The sequence below is a fragment of the Marmota monax genome, unplaced genomic scaffold, assembly GCF_021218885.2.
Source record: "Marmota monax isolate L192 unplaced genomic scaffold, Marmota_monax_Labrador192_F-V1.1 WCK01_AAM20220418_F8-fsc00044, whole genome shotgun sequence".
Taxonomy (NCBI): Eukaryota; Metazoa; Chordata; class Mammalia; order Rodentia; family Sciuridae; genus Marmota; species Marmota monax.
The window spans coordinates 1,898,503-1,918,166 of record NW_026695198.1 but is presented as its reverse complement, the minus strand read 5'-3'; the positions used below and the strand labels follow the sequence as shown (position 1 = coordinate 1,918,166).

General features: G+C 38.0%; 1 protein-coding gene across 1 annotated transcript; it reads left to right on the top strand.

The window, feature by feature from the left end:
• Positions 1-1,425: 1,425 nt before the first annotated feature.
• LOC124082081 (fibroblast growth factor 4-like) lies at positions 1,426-1,878 on the top strand. The gene has a single exon (XM_046428539.1). It carries the CDS (start codon positions 1,426-1,428, stop codon positions 1,876-1,878), a length of 453 nt encoding a protein of 150 aa, XP_046284495.1.
• Positions 1,879-19,664: the final 17,786 nt, after the last annotated feature.

The following is a 19,664-nucleotide window of genomic DNA, read 5'->3' as shown; positions in this document are numbered from 1 at the left end:
GGGGAGGGGAGATAGTAGAGGATAGGAAAGGTAGCAGAATACAACAGTTACTAATAGGGCATTATGTAAAAATGTAGATGTGTAACCGACGTGATTCTGCAATCTGTATTTGGGGTAAAATTGGGAGTTCAAAACCCACCTGAATCAAATGTATGAAATATGATATGTCAAGAGCTTTATAATGTTTTGAACAACCAATAAAAAAAAAGAATGCTCAATATCAGCAGAAACTTCTAAGAGAACATCTTCAAAGATAATAGAGCAACAAACCATGAGACTAAAGAGATATATCCTGAACATAAATCCTACTTCCATAAATGTTTTTAGTTAAAAATGTTAAGAGGAAGATAGGTATGTATGAAACAATATTCAGCTTTTATTCTCCAACTGAAACTACCCCACTTGGAGAAAAAAAAACATGTATGTCCACTTCTCTGATGGGAGATATTTTATATTCATTACAAATCTTTCTCTAGCTGGGGATATAGCTTAGTTGATAGAGTGCTTGCCTTGCATGCATAAGGCCTTTTGTTCAATCTCCAACACCAAAAAAAAAAAAACTTAGTCTGAAAATTAATATCATGATTTTACTTAAGACATGGACAAGAACCAAAGCCTTTTACCCTGTAATAGGTTATAATATATGGAAATAGAATAATCTAATTATTAATCATCAAATTGAAATTATCAAGTTTAATTATCAAAGTTCATAATGAAATAAAATGGGTATACTGGCTGTCTGATACACACATGCAGATCTGGTGCAGACACACACACTTGCAGATACATTACATAGCTTTATCATGTAAAATGAGACGCATTTGGAGGATGCAGAGGGCAAAACATCTGTCATTGTTACTGTGCACCTCCTTCTCTGACCTAGACTGTGAGTGCGGGAACCTCCCTTCATCAGGCATTTTCAGCACCATTTTTTCCCTCAGAATATCAAGAAATAAGGTCTGGATCTCCAGTACCTTCTCTGTCTGCTAAAACAGGGTCTTGAATGATAAACAGCATCTTTGAAGGGTTGTCCACACGATGGGTTTTACTTTCAGGGTTAATGTGTAAGGTAAGAAAAGGAAGCCAAGAGAAGATGTGCTTTTCACTTCCAGTTTCATACCAAGAATCAAGCCAAGAATTTTCTGTAACCAAGAACAATGTCATTTGAAAAACACTGTGAGAAATTTGGATAGTAACTTTAAAACCTGCATAACTAGCGTGCAGGGAGGCGCAGCACCATCTGGTAGAGTCCCAGCTGCAGCAGGGCGTCCCTCTGCAGCCCAGGGAGCTTAGCGTCCACGCCAGGGTACCCCTTCGCTCACCGTCGGCTCCTCTCTCTGCCGCTCCTCTGGGACCAGACCATGCGCTCCTGCGGCGGCCTCTGGAGCTGCTCGCTTCCTGCTTCCCAGGTGCAAGGACCACTTGATGGACACACGGCCCTCTGGCCAGGATGGCGGGGCCGGGACAGCAGAGGAGGCTCTGCTCCTGGCAGTCCTGCTGGCCCTGCTGGCACCCTGGACAGGCCGAGGGGGCCCCACCGCAACCACCTCAATGAACAGCACGCTGGAGGCCGAGCTGGAGCACCGCTGGGAGAGCCTGCTGGCAGCCTCACAGCACCTGGAGGCTGCCATCCAGAGCAGCTCCGGTGATTACATCAAGCAGCTGCAGCGGCTGTACTACAACGTGGGCATTGGCTGCCACCTGCAGGTGCTCCCAGACTGTCCCATAGGTGTAGTGCATGCGGACACCAGCGACAGTGTGCTGGAGCTCTCCCCTGTGGAGCAGGGCATCTTGAGCATCTTCAGAGTGGCCAGCAGATTCTTCCTCAATGGGAAGGATCATTATTTCATCACTATACTCAGAATAGCACATATTTAAAACTCATGAATTTTTTATTTATGGAATTTTCCATGCAACAACTTAGAACTGCAGATTACCTAGTAACTAAAATTATGGAAAGGAAACTGAATAAGAGGGACCTCCTGTAATAAGGGAAAAGAAGAAAGAAAGGAAGGAAGGAAGGAAGGAAGGAAGGAAGGAAGGAAGGAAGGAAAGAAAGAAAGAAAGAGAAAGAAAAGTTAGGATGGTCTTTCTATGACCTGGGTATTACTTAAGGTCCAAAGATTTACACATTTTTATACATTTTCAAGAGGTTTTCCTACAGCAATCCTGATGCAGGCATTTTTACTATGTCATCTTTACAGAAAAGGAAAGAAAAATCCTGAGATGTTGAGTAGTGTGCCCAAGGCTACATGGCTGTGCCATGTCAGAGCCAGGATTTGAGCCCAGGCAGTCAGTCAGATTTCTAAGTTCACATTCTACCTACCATTTTGTATTGCCTCTTTTCAATGTTTAAATATTATATATTCCTAAAGACGTTAATAGTAAGTACACAAAATTGTACTAAATAAAGGATGTTTTCTATGAAGAATTCAGAAATGTTTTTTATTTTAATTACTAAATGCTTTTCAAAAATTACATGACTGCCAATATTCTTTATTTCCTTACAAAATCAAAGAAATTATTAATTTGTACCCAGGGCATTTACAATTTATTCAAGTTCATAAATAGTCTAGTAGCTGAAGGCCAAGCACTAAATAACTAGACAGTCCACTCACAACTAAGGATCAAAGATCAGACAAAGGCAGGTTGCCAATATCTCCTTTCACTTCAAATTGAATTGACACAAGTACTTTTCACATTCATTTCTACAGAGAAAAATCTTAAATTTAGCTATAATTTGACTAAGTAACTCCAGTCCAAATATGGCAGCTTCTATTCAGAGTGAAATTAAAAAAATATTAATAAAAGTATCAGCAGTAAATTAATTTTCCAAAGTTCTTGGCATAATGTAGATTTCAAAATAGAATGCCAAATTCTAAAAAGCACTGGTAAATGATAATTGAGAGTACTGAATTAGGCAATAACGGTATCTCAATGATTTTTATAGAATCAAAGGTAGGTGTTAAAAAGACCATGAACACAGACTTCATAAAGGTGAGATTCTAAATCCCAAAAATTACTCAGCATAATTCATTCTCAAAACAGCTTCATGCATTAAGTTATAGACTACAATTATAAAAATATTCACATTGTACATATCACCAGAGGACATAATTTATCTCTCAAATAAAATAATTTATTTCTTCAAATAATGAATGGGCAAGTCTAAACTGAAGGAATCATTCATGCTCTCAAAGATAATATAAGTTCTAAGAACTCCTCCTAATTTATAATCTTCCAAGGAAAAACAGTATAGTTTTGTGAGCAGACACTTAAACTAAGCACTAAATCATGAAGTATAATTATCCTGGGTAAAGGATGAACTAGTGCTGCTAGGGTTTTCTGATCCTAAATTTTCTAATCTTTTCACAGCAAATTTTTTTCCAGGGGGCTTTCCAATTAATAATTGGGGTGAGATTGGAGCAGAACGTTTTCCCAACCAGGCTGTTGAGCTGAGTCTGTTATAAGCAGATTTCATCCAAAGGGAAACTATAAAGACAGGCTCCCTCACCCCTTGCTCTCTGCTTCTCACTTTTCTCCCTAATGCTCCATTCTCTGCCCCTGCTTTGCTCATCTCTTATTTACTCATCTTGTACAGAATTCACTTCTTATTGAGTCAAGACTCTTAAGCAAGGGTGGAATCAGCTGAAAAGGCTGCTTTCTGGTGGCTGCATGCCACCAAGCTCTCCTGATGCCTCCTCCCATCTGCACACTTTTGGCATTTTATCTCTGTCCTTCTCTAAATATGGCAGATTCTCAGAGCCCGCATCTTTAAATCTGAAGCTTAATTTTGCTATATACAATGATCTTGGTTGGAATTCACTTTCTTTTAGAGCTTGATATATATTATTCAAGGACCTCCTGCAATTGAGGGTTTGGGTTGAGAAAACAGATAAAATCTAAATTGGTTTACCCCTATATGTAATCTTTGTTTCTTGCAGGCTTTAAAATTCTATTCTTATTCTGTTGGTTATTCACTCTTATTATAATGTGCCTTGGCGAGGTTTTGCTGTAATTTTGTTCATCTGGGGTCTTGTAAGGCTCTTGTAGTTGATTTTCCATTTTATTCTTTAGATTTGGAAAATTTTCTGATATTATTTTCAAAAAGGTTATGCATTACTTTGATTTGTATCTTCAAGCCTTCATCTATTTTGGTCTTTTCATGTTATCTTGTATTTCTTAGAATTTCTGTTCATAATTTCTTATCATCTTCTTAGTGTGGTTGATTTCATTTTCATTTCCTGTGGTTCTTTTTCTTCTAAGTAATCCAGTCTGTTAGTGATATTTTTCATTAAAATTTTAATTTGGTTTATTGTTGTCTTCATTTGAAGATTTCTGTTTGATTTCTTTTTATAATCTTTGCCTCTTTATTGACATGATATTTTACTTACTGTATTTCCTCTACTGTATCATCCTTCATTTGAAAGCTTAGCCAAATTATGTATCTTCTAAATTCCTTTCTGATATTTCTTCTACTCTGTCATCTATAGATTCCATTGTTGGAACTTGATGGCTTTTTGAGGCACTTTGATCTCTTGATTTTCATGCTGTTTGTGTTTTTTCCCACATAGCAGTATGACTCTGAGGCAGTAGTTTCTACCCTGTGGTCTTATAGTGACCCTGAATTCTCCCAATACCTCACATTTAAGAGGAAGGCTAATATTAATAGTGCCCAATGCAAATAATATACACCTTTAATCCTAATACTCCTATTAAAGCATCCACAGTTTTGTCACAATAAACAGAAATGATGTGTTAAATTATTGTCTACAATATAAATAGTAAGTTTGCTAAAATGGTTCACAATTTCTAATATTGGACAATGAGAGAACAGAAGTACTGTAAGATGTGGTGTTTTAAGGGAGAAAGAGAGAATATAGAGGTAAAAGTGAAAACAAAATTAATAAACATTTGCTTTTAGTATGGGAGAAGTGAGAAAGAATCCATGAAGACAGATAGGTGAGAGAAAAAAATATATAAAGATTTAGGGGGAAAATATATATGTATATACAATCTCATATTTCTGGTGTGCTAGTGGTCACCATCTGGATGCCATATATAGTTTATATAATATTGACATCCCATTCCTCAATAAATTGATAAATAAAAAAATTACATGTGGTAGGGGAGAAAAATCTCAATTGAAAATTAAATGATGGCTTCTATTGGCTTTCAGATTTTTTTCTCAATATTTCTTCTCCACCATTAGATAGAATTTTCTGAAGTTTTATGGTGGCTGCATTCTGGGTTGTTCCAGATGAGTTGGTTGTGTGAGCTAACAGCATGATGCTCTTACATCCTCTTCCAGTCTTTACACCCATTGTAGACAGGCCTTTCTCTCCCCAGGCAGTTCAAGACTCACTGAGCTGGAGAGAGCCTGGGTTTCCCCAGTTTGTTCAAATTGAGCTCTCCCTGAGAAACTTCCCCTAGTCTCTGGCTTTCCACAGCATGCTAGACTCAGACAGGACCATAATAACCTAGCTGCAATCTGATGAACCTCTGTTTCAGCTTCCCCAGACTCTGCGTTGCTGAAGTTCCAAGATGTCATTGCCATTTCATTTTGCAGAGAGACTACAAGAGAGGCACTTACACTAAGGAATGTCCATGCAAAGAGGCATCCAGATGGTGGCCACTAGCACACCCAGCAGAAAGTCCTCAGGTGCAACCAGACCCACAAGTAGCATGCCAATATATCTCCAGGCCCTGGCCAGTGTCCCCAGACTCAGGTGATCATGCCTCAAGATGGCGTCAGTGTTGACGGCAAACCTGAAGTCTCCAGTGGATATCCCAAGATGGTTGTGGTCATGTATAAACAAATCTGTGGGTACTGTGACAATGGACATGTAGGCATCAGAGGGCAGTGATCAATGATCCAATTGCAGTGTGTGAGTAGTCTGCAGATTAACATTGGATGATCCGTGAATGGGTGGCAGGTGGCAGAAAATGGGTAGGCAAGAGGTGGGTAAATGGACCTTGATATATCTTTTTCATGTGTTCACTCCGCTTCATTTCTTCAGCCCTATCTTAACCAAGGCTTCCAGTGTCCTTTTCCAGGATATCTGCAAAAGCTTCCCCCAAATTGTTTCCACCTTGACCTTTGCTATACATTATCCACAGAGCTGCCAGTTTGTCATAAACAAAATCAAATCATGGCACTCTCCTGGTTGAAAACCTCATACTGCATCTGAAAAAATCCAAACCTGTGTTCAAAGACAAAACCCCAGGTAATCTGGGCCTGCTTCTCTCAACTGTGGCCCCTCCTCACAGCACTGCAGCCACTCTGGGTTTCTATCAGGCCTTGAAACTCACCAGACACCTCCCCACCTTAGCTCCTCTGCAACTGCTGTGCCCAATGTCTAGCCCCATTTTTTCATGTCACTGGATCCTTCTTCAAATTTTGGTTTAAATGTCTTATCTTTGGACAAGTCTTCTCTGATCTTTTGATTACGTTTATGTGTTTATGCTTTTCTCATTTTTGTCATTTTACCTTTATCAGACTATTAATTTAGTAACAGGGACCAGTGAAATGTGACAAAACTGAGGCTTCTGATAAGTACTAGTTGAAGAAAGGTGTGCCGTTTCTTTATTCCACAGAACACAGGCCATAGAAGTACAAATAAAATGACTCATTCAAGTATATGATGATGGTCATAAAAAGATAAGAGAAAAGAAAAAGAGCTGAGTTAAAGCCATAAATTGTGTTAAAAGGCCATGCAGTGTATATTCTTCTCTATTAAATGCTCAGAGTGGAAAAATCAATGAGAAAGAAAGATTCATGTTTCCTGAAGCTAGAGAAGAAGTAAGAATGGGAATGGTTACAATTGAGTAAAGGGTTTTTTTGGGGTAGAGAAGAATTTCTGATTGGTGCACAACAGGGTGGATGTGCTAATGCCTAGAACAAGAACTGGGCACTTCACAAGTGAATTTTATTGTGGGTAGAGTACATCCCAATAAAGATATTATTTTAAAAAAGGGTACATGAGATGAACTGCTGTGAAGCTGCTATATCAAACTAATGGAACCACAAGCTCTCAAAAATCAGGCCATATTATTGATCATTTTGTCTGCAGAGCCTATTACAGAGCTGGTACTTACTGCCTGAATGATGACTGGATACTAGGGACTGTGATCTGGAAGCAAATACTCTAACCATTAGATATAGATAAGCTTTGTTCAGCTCTGATTTCAACAAAGAGTGATCCCTCATGAGAAATAATTTCATATTAACCAGATGTGAAACTTAGTAATCCAAAAAAGACTCCTAAATCTGTGCCAGTATTTGATAGTTATGTACACATATAAAAGTCCTCTAAGGTTGGAAGGCCCACTCACTATCTCTGAACTCCACAGAGAGAGAACAGAAACTAAGCAAAACTTAACATTCTCCCCTGGTACCTGGATGAGTATGGCATCACAATTTCAGAGGCTGGGTAAAGTGCCTTCTGCCATATCTGCCATATGACAGGAGATGAACTCTGTCACAAGCATTCACAAAAATTCACCAAAAAGGTACTATTTGAACACTGAGGATCATCCTCCATGTTAAAGCTCCACCTCTAACATATTCTTTGGCTTTAAATATCCTAGTTACTTTTCTTTCCCCATCTACTGACCCACAAACTCTTTTTGATAAGACTTCTGCTATTTTCATTCATAGTATGTCATGAGGACTGAGAGCAGTCCTGCAGGCAGGTAAGAAAATTGTTTGCCTCCACATCATTTGCATGGGCCTCATGTTTCCCACTTCTGCTTCCAGGATGTTAAACTCTTGTCATCAAAGTTAAACACTACTTTGCCAACTCAAATGGAACCAAGTTTTTCTAAGGTTCCACCCTTTTAGGGCTGTTCAGTCTGCACAGAAAGTGTTCCTGTCCTGCCACATACCACCAGTAGCACCATGGCTTCAGCTACCTGCAATCACCAAGAGAAGATACTAGAGACCTCCATCACTCCAGCTGCACTCAGCAGTGATGCAGACCTCAAACTTAACCATGCACCTACTGCCAGCCAGTGCCCATGACCTGGTCTAACACTGTCTGTGAGGCAGCGTTTCTCATGGATCCTGACAATGTGAGAGAAAATATAAAGTTCTCATAATAATCTTGGTCGCTGAAGCTGTCACTATGCACAGTGTGATTCTGTGTAAATCCCAGAACAGGCAACTGAGTCAACAGGCTGGATTCTATTGCTTGAGCAAGCATAACACTTTCCATCTTTTACTCACCCACTCTCAGGGACACTATTTTGCCTCAGAATAAAATTAGCTCAGACAAAAGAATCCTGTGACTTAACTTCCTGGATGTGGTCACAAGAGAAACAACCAACAGAACTTTCTGTGCTTTAGAAACCAACACTTGGAAAAGCACCAAGGATATTTTATAGGAGCTGAGGCCACTGGGGCAGAGGGGCTGTGCCCTAGGCTGAAGCATATCCTTTACTCACCTAGTCTGCTCTGAGTCACAGAACACATGTGCACAGCCATGCAGAGAAACCCATCTACATCATCCTCAAGTCTACATGCCTGGATATTAGTTGTTTATCATGTGTGTGTGTGTGTGTGTGTGTGTGTGTGTGTGTGTGTGTGAGGGGGGTGCATACAGCATAGACTTCACTAATTTGGACTCTAGTAGGCAAATTCCTTTCTTGCTTGGCATCTAGTGGTGAATATCACTACTTTAGCTCCATAAATCATTCTCCCTGCTCTGTAAATAAAGCTGGGGTGCCCCTGGAAACATGGCTCTGTGGTGACATTATAAGCTGCCAGAGAATGGAATCAAATGCTCATAGAGGCAGTTCGAGGAGGCATTTAGAGCATCTTGTCTACCCAGATCAAGTTCCCACCAAAGTCATGAGCAGGCACTAGCCAATGATCCTGCCCTTTCTCTGAACAAGTCCCAGATACCTTAAAGCCCAGGAAATCTTGATTTTCTTCTCAGTGCTGTTTCTTCCAAGGCTCAAAATGCTCCTGTTCCAACCCCATTTTCCTATAGTTCCTGATCCTCACTTCCCACTATTATACTCACTCTAACACTTGCTTAGATACCTTAAACTTCCCACTGCTCTTAACTTTTTCCTCTTTTCTATCTCAGCCCCTTATTATCATGGTGACTCACTAAAATTTGTCAATCCTTCTCAAGTTCCATTCTGAAATCCAGACTTCCAATACCCCACAAGTTAGTCTAAAAAATAGTGTTCCTGGAAAGCACAGCCTTTGCAACAGCCTGAACACCAACTGTTTACAGGAGTGTTCCCAGAACAGCAAGAGGAAAGAGTGAACAATCCACAGGGAATCCTCAGGAAGGGGCGTGGAGCTGAAATTTATTTTCTGATACACATGCATTCAACTGTTCTACTTCTGTAAGGTTCAAAACTCATCCATCAAAAAAATTCAACTCTACCATGTTCCTGGATTCCATCATCTGAGCTCTTTGAATGGGAGGAGAGGCCCAATTTCTGGGATTGGCTGAGTAGTCTAGGAGAGCATGAGAAGACAAGGCCTATACATCAAATTTCTGGTCTTTGTCCACTATAACTATTCATCCAATCCACAGGTGCTCACAGTCTCCTAACTGTATCATATTTGTCTAATTGTCATTCCATCCCTTATAAAACTCAGAGACAATTGACACATATAACTCCCTTGCAAACACCCTTAACATTTTGTTCCTGACCCCCTTTATCTGAAACTCTCAACTTCACTGGAAAAATTTATCTCCACTCATGGTAACTGCATCTGCACTCAATGTTTCCCACAAAATAGTGAATTCCCTTTTTGGCTATAGACTCTGGATGATTATTAACACTTTCACTTCTTTTCCAGTGACACATGTCACCCAAAACTCAAAAGATCTTTGCAATATTCAGAGAGACTTCAAGTCCACAAAAAAAACCCCATTGATTTCTCATGAGTACATCTATCAAAAAACATACATCCATACCTGTTTTCTGGTTTCTGACCTGTTCAAGTGAAAGTGTCTCTGACTTTATTAAGTGCCTCAAAGCATGACCACATACAGTTATGAGATTGTACACTTCATAGCTGTCAGGTCCTGGTCCTCTTCTGGGAATGGCCTTGTCCCTAGCTCACATCCCTTTTAACAGAGTTTTTCTTCTCCTATGTATTCACACTCTCTTGAATCTTTCCAACTTCATTCTCCATCAGATAATTTCCATTGGCATACAAAAATCATCTGATATTCCTCACCTTAAGGGAAAATCACTACCCTCACCTTTCTGTACCCACAATGGACACTACATTATACTCTGGAGCCATTCACAAGAGTGCCAAACAGTTACTTTAATTTTCTATCTCCATCTTTTACATACATATATTTAAATTAGTAAAACTATCTTAACTACAGAAGTTAAATGAAGACTAACATTTCTAACACCCTATTATATTCTAAATTCAGTATGTTTCCTCAATCTCAATTTTTCAGTAACCTGCTTAGAATTATAAATTTTCAGTCTTATATGAAAATATATTCACCTTCTCTCTACTTTTGAATTTAAACTTGGTTTAGCAGGATACAAAATTCTATTCTTATAGTTATATCCCATGGTTCCCTGAAAGTATTATTACATTATCTTGTCCATTATTGCTGTCTGTTATTTTCTCATTGTTGTTCTTTGTGTGCTGCTTTTAAGATTGTCTTTGTTGGACTGGAGTTGTAGCTCAGTAGTAGAGGGCTTGCCTAGCATGTGTTAGGCACTGGGCTAGATCCTCAGCACCACATAATAATAAATAATTAAAATATAAGTGTTGTGTACATCCATAACTAAAATGTATATGTTAAAAAGAGATCTTCTTACTTGGAATGCTGGTGAAAGCCTGTAATCCCAGTGACTCAGGAGGCTGAGGCACAAGGATATAAGTTAAAAGCCAGCCTCAGCAAAAGCGAGGATCTAAGCAACACATTGAGATCTTGTCTCTAAATAAGATTCAAAATGGGAAGAGACTCAACATGATGGTGGGTGGGGAGGCAGTGCTTTCAGTACCTCCTCAGCCACGGAAACAGAGAGACACATCAGAACATTCGGATTCTACTTGCTGAGAAACTCCCAGCAAAATTCTGCTGAAGTGAGACCTAGCTGGGGATTTGAGATTGTTTGAGGTGACAGCTTGCCCCAGAGAGGTGAATCTTGGCCATCCTGCACGGAGGTCCAGGCTGCTGCTGCCTGGTGACCAGCACAGAAGGAGGTGTTTCAGCACTGCTGGATAATGTGTGTGGCATAGAGACCCTATGAAGAGGTTGCTAACCAAGCCTTCATGAAATAGCAGACCAGAACTGAAACTGAGACTGGGACAGACCAGAGACAGGCAAGACCCACCCCTCCCATCGGACACTCTGGCAAGGAGTCTGGGGCCCGCCATAGTAGAGAGCTGAGTCACCAGAGTTTGGCGGATGTGATCCCTTCCCAGTGGAATCAGCTTTAGCAGGTGTGTGATCGCCATCCCTACCAGATACATACAGCTGGGAAACCTCAAAAATCTCACCCCAGAGCTCCGTGGGCGTGACTGTAGGGGCCAAGGGAAGCAGAGGGGACTCCCGACCCCCAACTCCCCTACCACCAGCGGCGACACCCAAGGCCTTAGCCACCAGTTCCCAGGGGCATGGCCACCGATGGGGTCCGGACAAATTAAACTGACGGTGTGAGCAGGGCCTGGCTGGCTGGCAGGAGGAAGGGGGGGAGGGGCCAGAGAAGATAAATGGCTCTGGACTAACAGGATTGGAAAGATGCCCAGTAGGGGAAGAGGAGCCACCTTACAGGGATTGCTGCCAGCACATAGAGGGCAGAAGCTCGGTTCAGAGGGCATAGCTTCGCCTACTGGAAGAGAAGAAAATAGAACTCTAAGACTTCATTTATCTCTTTTTTTCCCTTTTCAAGTTTTATTGTTCTTTCCATTCTCCTTTATTCTACCTATCTTTCTCTCCCTCTTTCTCTCTAAGGACTCCTTCCTTCCCCTTCCCCCTAACTTTCATCCATTACGACTTTCATTACGTGTAATTTTCTAAATGCAAATAGGTGAATGTTCCAAGGCTGTCTATAGGGCTCCTAAGTACCTAGCTATTACCAACTACCCTGATCCATTCACCTGTTTATATACCCCTTCAGTAGAGCAATCTTCCAAAGTAGCCAAGACATACTAACCTTCATACCATCATAGCACCCAACCTAAACATAAAGTCCTAAGACCAAACAACAGATCACTATATGCCTACAGAATCTGTAAGCCTTTTATGAATCAAATGAATCAGCTTTAAATTACAATAAAGCCCAACATCTCTAGACATAGTCTCCCACCACAAAGGAGAGAACACAGAGATATACAAAACCAAAACAAATTTACAGGAGAAAACAGAAACACAGCAGTTAAACAGAGTTGGAAAGTAACATGAACACCATGAAAAAACAAGGGAAAAAAGGATTACAAACAATGCAGGACAACTTAAATTTACAGGAGAACCTAGAGGCATCAGAAAAATGGACAGAGAAAGAACTCAAGGCATACCTGACTCAGATGGAATGGAATCTTAAAGAAGTCATTAGACAGCAAGTCCAAACAATGAAAGAATATTTTGAAAATGAATTACATAAGCAGCAAAATATAAACTCTACCAGGAGATAGAGATTTTCAAAAAAAATCAAACAGAAATCCTAGGAATGCAGGAAACCATAAACCAAATCAAAAACTCAAATGAGAAAATTACAAATAGACTAGATCAAATAGAAGTCAGAACATCAGATAATGAAGACAAAGTTTATCAACTCAAAAAAAGTATAGTCAATGCAGAAAGGCTGGTAAGAAACCATGAGCAAAACATCCAAGAGATATGGGATGTCATAAAAAAAACAAACTTAAGAGTCATTGGGATAGAAGAAGGTATACAGGTCCAAACCAAAGGAATGAGCAATCTGTTGAATGAAATAATCTTAGAAAAATTTTCCAGAAATGAAAGATGGAATGGATTGCCAAATTCTAGAAGCCTACAGGACCCCAAACATACAAAACCATAATAGACCAACTCCAAGACACATTATAATGAAGATATCCAACATACAGAACAAGGAGAGAATATTAAAAGATACAAGAGAAAGGAGGAAGATTACATTGAGGGGTAAACCAATTAGGTTAATGGCTGATTTTTCAACACAGACGTTGAAAGCGAGAAGATCCTGGAACAACGTATTTCAAACGCTGAAAAATAATGGATTCCAACCAAGACTATTGTATCCAGCAAGATTAAGCTTCAGGTTTGACAATGAAATTAAAATATTTCATGATAAACAAAAGTTAAAAGAATTTGCAGCCAGAAAACCAGCACTGCAAAGCATTTTGAGAAAAACACTACAAGAAGAGGAAATGACAAACAGCACCCAAAACTAAGAGTGGGAGGTAACTCAGTAAAAGGGGGGGGGAATAACCAAAGAGGAAAAACAAGCCAAATTAAAATAAATAAATAAATAAACATGACTGGAAGTACAAAACATATATAAATAGTAACCCTAAACGATAATGGCTTAAACTCACCAATCAAGCGACATAGGCTAGTAACTTGGATTAAAAAAACAGATCCAACAATATGCTGCCTTCAGGAGACTCATCTGACAGGAAAAGACATACACAGGCGGAAGGTGAAAGGTTGGGAAAAATCATACCACTCATATTGTCCTCAGAAGCAAGCAGGAGTGGCCATACTCATATCAAATAAAATCAATTTCAAATCTAAGTTAATCAAAAGGGATAAATAAGGACACTATATACTGTTAAAAGGAACCATCCACCAACAAGACATAACAATTATCAATTTGTATGCACCAAACAATGGTGCTGCAACATTCATAAAACAAACTCTCCACAAATTCAAGAGTCAAATAGACCACAACACAATAATTATGGGTGACTTCAACACACCGCTCTTGCCATTAGACAGATCCTCCAGACAAAAGCTGATTAAAGAAACTATAGAACTCAATAACACAATCAATAACCTAGACTTAACTGACATATATAGAATATATCAACCATCATCAAGTGGATATACGTTCTTCTCAGCAGCACATGGATCCTTCTCAAAGATAGACCATATATTATGCCATCGGGCAACTCTTAGTAAATATAAAGGTGTGGAGATAATACCATGCATCTCATCTGATCATAATGGAATGAAACTGGAAATCAATGATAAAAGAAGGAAGGAAAAATCCTGCATCACCTGGAAAATGAAAATATGTTACTGAATGATCAATGGGTTACAGAAGACTTAAAGGAGGAAATCAAAAAATTCTTAGAGATAAATGAAAATACATACACAACATGTCGGAATCTATGGGACACAATGAAAGCAGTTTTAAGAGGGAAATTCATTGCCTGGAGTTCATTCCTCAAAAAAAGAAAAAAACAGCAAATAAATGAGCTCACACTTCATCTCAAAACCCTAGAAAAGGAAGAGCAAAACAACAGCAAATGCAGCAGAAGGCAAGAAATAATTAAAATCAGAGTGGAAATCAATGAAATTGAAACAAGAGAAACCATGGAAAAAATTGACAAAACTAAAAGTTGGTTCTTCGAAAAAATAAATAAGATCGACAGACCCTTAGCCATGTTAATGAAGAGAAGAAAAGAGAGAACTCAAATTACTAACATATGGGATGAAAAAGGCAATATCACAACAGACACTACAGAAATACAGAAGATACAGAAATACAGAAGATAATTAGAAATTATTTTGAAACCCTATATTCCAATGAAATAGAAGATAGTGAAGATATCGATAAATTTCTTAAGTCATATGATTTGCCTAGACTGAGTCAGGAAGATACACACAATTTAAACAGACCAATAACAAAGGAGGAAATAGAAGTAGCCATCAAAAGACTACCAACCAAGAAAAGCCCTGGACTGGATGGATATACAGTGGAGTTTTACAAAACCTTTAAAGAAGAGTTAATACCAATACTTTCCAAGTTATTTCAGGAAATAGAAAAAGAAGGAGCTCTTCCAAATTCATTCTATGAGGCCAACATCGCCCTGATCCCAAAACCAGACAAAGACACTTCAAAAAAAGAAAACTACAGACCAATATCTCTAATGAACCTAGATGCAAAAATCCTTAATAAAATTCTGGCGAATTGGATACAAAAGCATATCAAAAAAATTGTGCACCATGATCAAGTAGGATTCATCCCAGGGATGCAAGGCTGGTTCAATATATGGAAATCAATAAATGTTATTCACCACATCAATAGACTTAAAGATAAGAACCATATCATCATCTTGATAGATGCAGAAAAAGCATTTGACAAAGTACAGCATCCCTTTATGTTCAAAACACTAGAAAAACTAGGGATAACAGGAACTTACCTCAGCATTGTAAAAGCTACCTATGCTAAGCCTCAGGCTAGCATCATTCTCAATGGAGAAAAACTGAAGGCATTCCCTCTAAAATCTAGAACAAGACAGGGATGCCCTCTCTCACCACTTCTATTCAATATAGTTCTCAAAATACTGGCCAGAGCAATTAGATAGACAAAAGAAATTAAAGGCATAAAAATAGGAAAAGATGAACTTAAATTATCACTATAGGGATACTGCTACATCAATGTTCATAGCAGCACAATTCACAATAGCTAGACTGTGGAACCAACCTAGATGCCCTTCAATAGATGAATGGATAAAAAAATTGTGGCATTTATACACAATGGATTATTACTCTGCATTAAAAAATGACAAAATCATGGCATTTGCAGGGAAATGGATAGCACTAGAGCAGATTATGCTAAGTGAAGCTAGCCAATCCCTAAAAAACAAATGCCAAATGTCATCTTTGATATAAGGAGAGGAACTAAGAACAGAGCAGGGAGGAAGAGCATGAGAAGAAGATTAACATTACACAGGGACGAGAGGTGGGAGGGAAAGGGAGAGAGAAGGGAAATTGCATGGAAATGGAAGGAGACCCTCATTGTTATGCAAAATTACATATAAGAGGAAGTGAGGGGAAAGTGGAAAAAAAAGGGAGAGAAATGAATTACAGTAGATGGGGTACAGAGAGAAGATGGGAGGGAGGGGAGGGGGGATAGTAGAGGATAGGAAAGGCAGCAGAATACAACAGACACTAGTATGGCAGTATGTAAAAACGTGGATGTGTAACCGATGTGATTCTGTTGTCTGTATACAGGGGAAAAATGGGAGTTCATAACCCACTTGAATCAAATGTATGAAATATGACATGTCAAGAGCTAGGTAATGTTTTGAACAACTAATAATGAAAAAAATAAAAGAGTCTATAAATACAAAAAGAAAAAGATTCAAAATGGGGCTTGGGGTGTTAGTGGTTGAGTGCCCCTGTGTTCAATACCCAGTACCCACCTCCCCCCAAATAAGATCTTCATTGTCTGTGAAATTCTGTAGTTAAAGTGGACTATGTATGGCTTTGGATTTGTTTTTACTTGATTTTTCCCCCTCCTTCTTAACTCCAAAGATTCATCATTTTAGGAAATATTGTAGCAGTTTTATCTTTCAACATTATCTAACCCCAATTCTCTCCAATTTTTTTCTGGAAATTTTCTGACATGTCTACTGATTAACTTCCCATCCTCTTATTTTTTCTTTCATAGTTTTCATATTTCTATTTCAGTGCTTTATTCTGAGTATTTTCCTCATATCTATCAGTATAACAGTTCTTATTTTAGCTGCATATTGTATGCTTTTTCACTCAAATGACTTTTTTAAGTCATAAATGGACACAATATCTTTATTTTATTTGTTTTTATGTGGTGCTGATGATTGAACCCAGTTCCTCACATGTGGTAGGCAGGCATTCTCCTTCTGAGCTACAACTCTAGCCCTTAAATGACTTATTAAATAAATGAATACCTTTTTACTTGTGTGACAAAAGAGGATTATGCTGAACACAAAAGTCAACTTCAAAAAACTACACACTGCAGTATTTTTCTCATACAAATTCTTGAAATGACAAAATTATAGAAAAAAATAGCAGATTAGTGATTGCCAGGGTTTAGATAGGGGTTGATGCAAAAGAAAAATAAATTGTAGCCATTAAAGAGAAATGTGCAGATCATTATATGAAAAAAAATATTCTGTATCTTATTTGTATCATCGTAAGTATCCTGATTGTGGCACTGTGCTCATTTTTTAAAGAAGTACAAAAACTGGCTAAAGGGGATATAGCATTAACCCTGATTTACTTTCTGAAACTGCATGTGAATTGAAAATTATCTCAAAACACTATTTAATTAAAAATGAAAATTGGGAAAAAAATGAAAAATACTGTATAATCTATGTAAGTGAGGACCATAGAGCAGAAAATTCATAGTCAGAATATAGAATTGTGGTTTCCAAGGGCTGATGATAAAAGGGAATAAAGAATTAATATTTAATGAGTATAGAGCTTCATTTCTCAATGTTATGGAGATGGACACTAGTAATGGTTGCCAGACCATGAATGTATTTAATCCTCTTTTAACTACACATGTTGAAATGGTAAATTTCATGTTAAATAGATATTTTTTCCACAGTTAAAAATTATTTAAAAAAAATAAAAACAACAAACTTTCAAAGAATTCTAGATTTTAAAGAATAAAATCTATATTACTTTCTAGGTTCTGGGGCCTACAAGGACTCGAATTTCTCTGCCCACCCATCTGTCCTGTATGAACACAATTGTCTGGCCATAGATTCTTCAATTTTGCAAATGCATGCAGCTCTTTCTTGCACCTGCCTGCCTTTATCCTCTACCTAGGACATGCCTCCACTGGGCTCTGCATTGCTAACTGCTTTTCATCCTTGAACATCATCCTAAGAGCCAGCACAGCACAGAGGGTCAAGTGTGTTCTCAGGAATCCAAGGTCACTCTTGGTGTCAGCCTGTTTGCCTTTCTTCTCACCAGTAATGTGAGAATCAGCACTGACTTACTGGTCTGTGGTAATGATTAAACAAATAATTAACTGCAAAACACTTAAAACAGTGCCTGGCACTCAAAAAGTGTTAATTATTGTTATTATTAATTATCATGTTAGGAATATCACATAAATTATGTTGACTGAGTGAAGTTAGACACAAAGGATTTCATATTCAATGACTCTAATAGTATTAAAGTTTAGGATAGATAACAATTGCTAACCTGGGTTAAAAAAAATTAGATTATTGGCAGGGCAGGGCAGGAGGAAATGTAGAGAAAACTCTTACCACCAGCATAGTGAGTTCTTTTATGCACACAGTTGTTAAAATCCATCAACCTGTGTGATTGAAATTTGTGCATTTAATTACACATTAATTATAAATTCATAAAATAACTTTTTAAATGTCACTTCTACAAAGAGGCTATCATTTACACTTAATTTAAAGGATCCTCACCCAGCTCAGTGCTCTTTTCCATTACATCCTGCTCATGTCCTCTGAGACTTCATCCTCACCTTAAAGGACCCTGCTTATTAACCTATTTTCTCACCACCAACAATTCGTTTTAGACTTCCCTCTCCTTTCTCTGCATAGCAACCAGAACAGCACCTGGCACTACTAAGTAAGTGTTCAGTAACTATTCAAAGACTGCATAGAGGAAGGGAAAATGAGGGAGAGGCTAAACTTGTCATAAGCTCCCAACATCCATAACAGCATTGTTGCATGTTAACACTAGAAAGAATCTTAGAAGTAGTATTCAATACACCATCTTCATTTTTGACATGAGTAAATGGGGACAATGGAAAAAAATAAATTTCTCAAGTGGAAAAATGGTCTGGAATCCATATCTTCTAGAATTATTATTATTATTATTATTATTCAAACAATATGACTTAGTTTACACATATAGATATACTCTATTATTACAATCAGATCTTCATTCAAGAATTAAGTTGTGACTTGTGCTAAATTAAACATATCTTTCTTGGAGCAACTAACATAAAATGTTAATAATCTAATGGATTTTCAAGTACTTAAGCATGGGAAATTATGAGTCAGAATGTTTCCCATTCACTTGGGATGCCCATACTTCACAGTCCAGATCATTACTGGCAAGCCATCTATCACAATGTTGACTAAAGGTTTGATATATTTAGCCTATATAATTCACAATTCTGGCAAAACTCATGAAAGAACACTTATGCTTTCAGATTCCTGTCATGTAGGCTACAGGATGTTATTTAAACACAAAAACATGAAATTAAGCAGAATATTGCCATTGCTCAGACCCAATTTTGGTGTCATAATCTGATAAATGGTTGCATAAATATTCTCACAGAGGTAAGATAAGCATTACTTGACATCAAAGTTTGCATTTAATAGTCAGAGTAAGAGAAGGAAATGTAGAAAATATAAACCAAAGCACATACAGAAGAATTATATTTAAAAATAAGAGTATACGTATAAAATAAGACTATATATATGTATAAATAGTTGTATACATCTTTGTATAAAACTATCTTTGCATTTTTTCATATGCTAAGATAGAAAATTAACTATTTTATTTCAGTAAATCAAGGAAATAAACATGCATTTTTTATATTCTCAGAAAAATAAAATCCATGATTACCTATTCAAAATTTTGAATACAACTTATTCTCAATTTTTCTAAATTTTATTTGCTCATTCAAGATATTTTTCTGCTCTAAACACTTTTTGTCTTGAGATTGGTTACTCT

What these genes read in the sequence shown, in the direction of transcription:
- LOC124082081 (XM_046428539.1), top strand. Translation starts at nt 1,426, where the DNA reads ATGGACACACGGCCCTCTGGCCAGGATGGCGGGGCCGGGACAGCAGAG.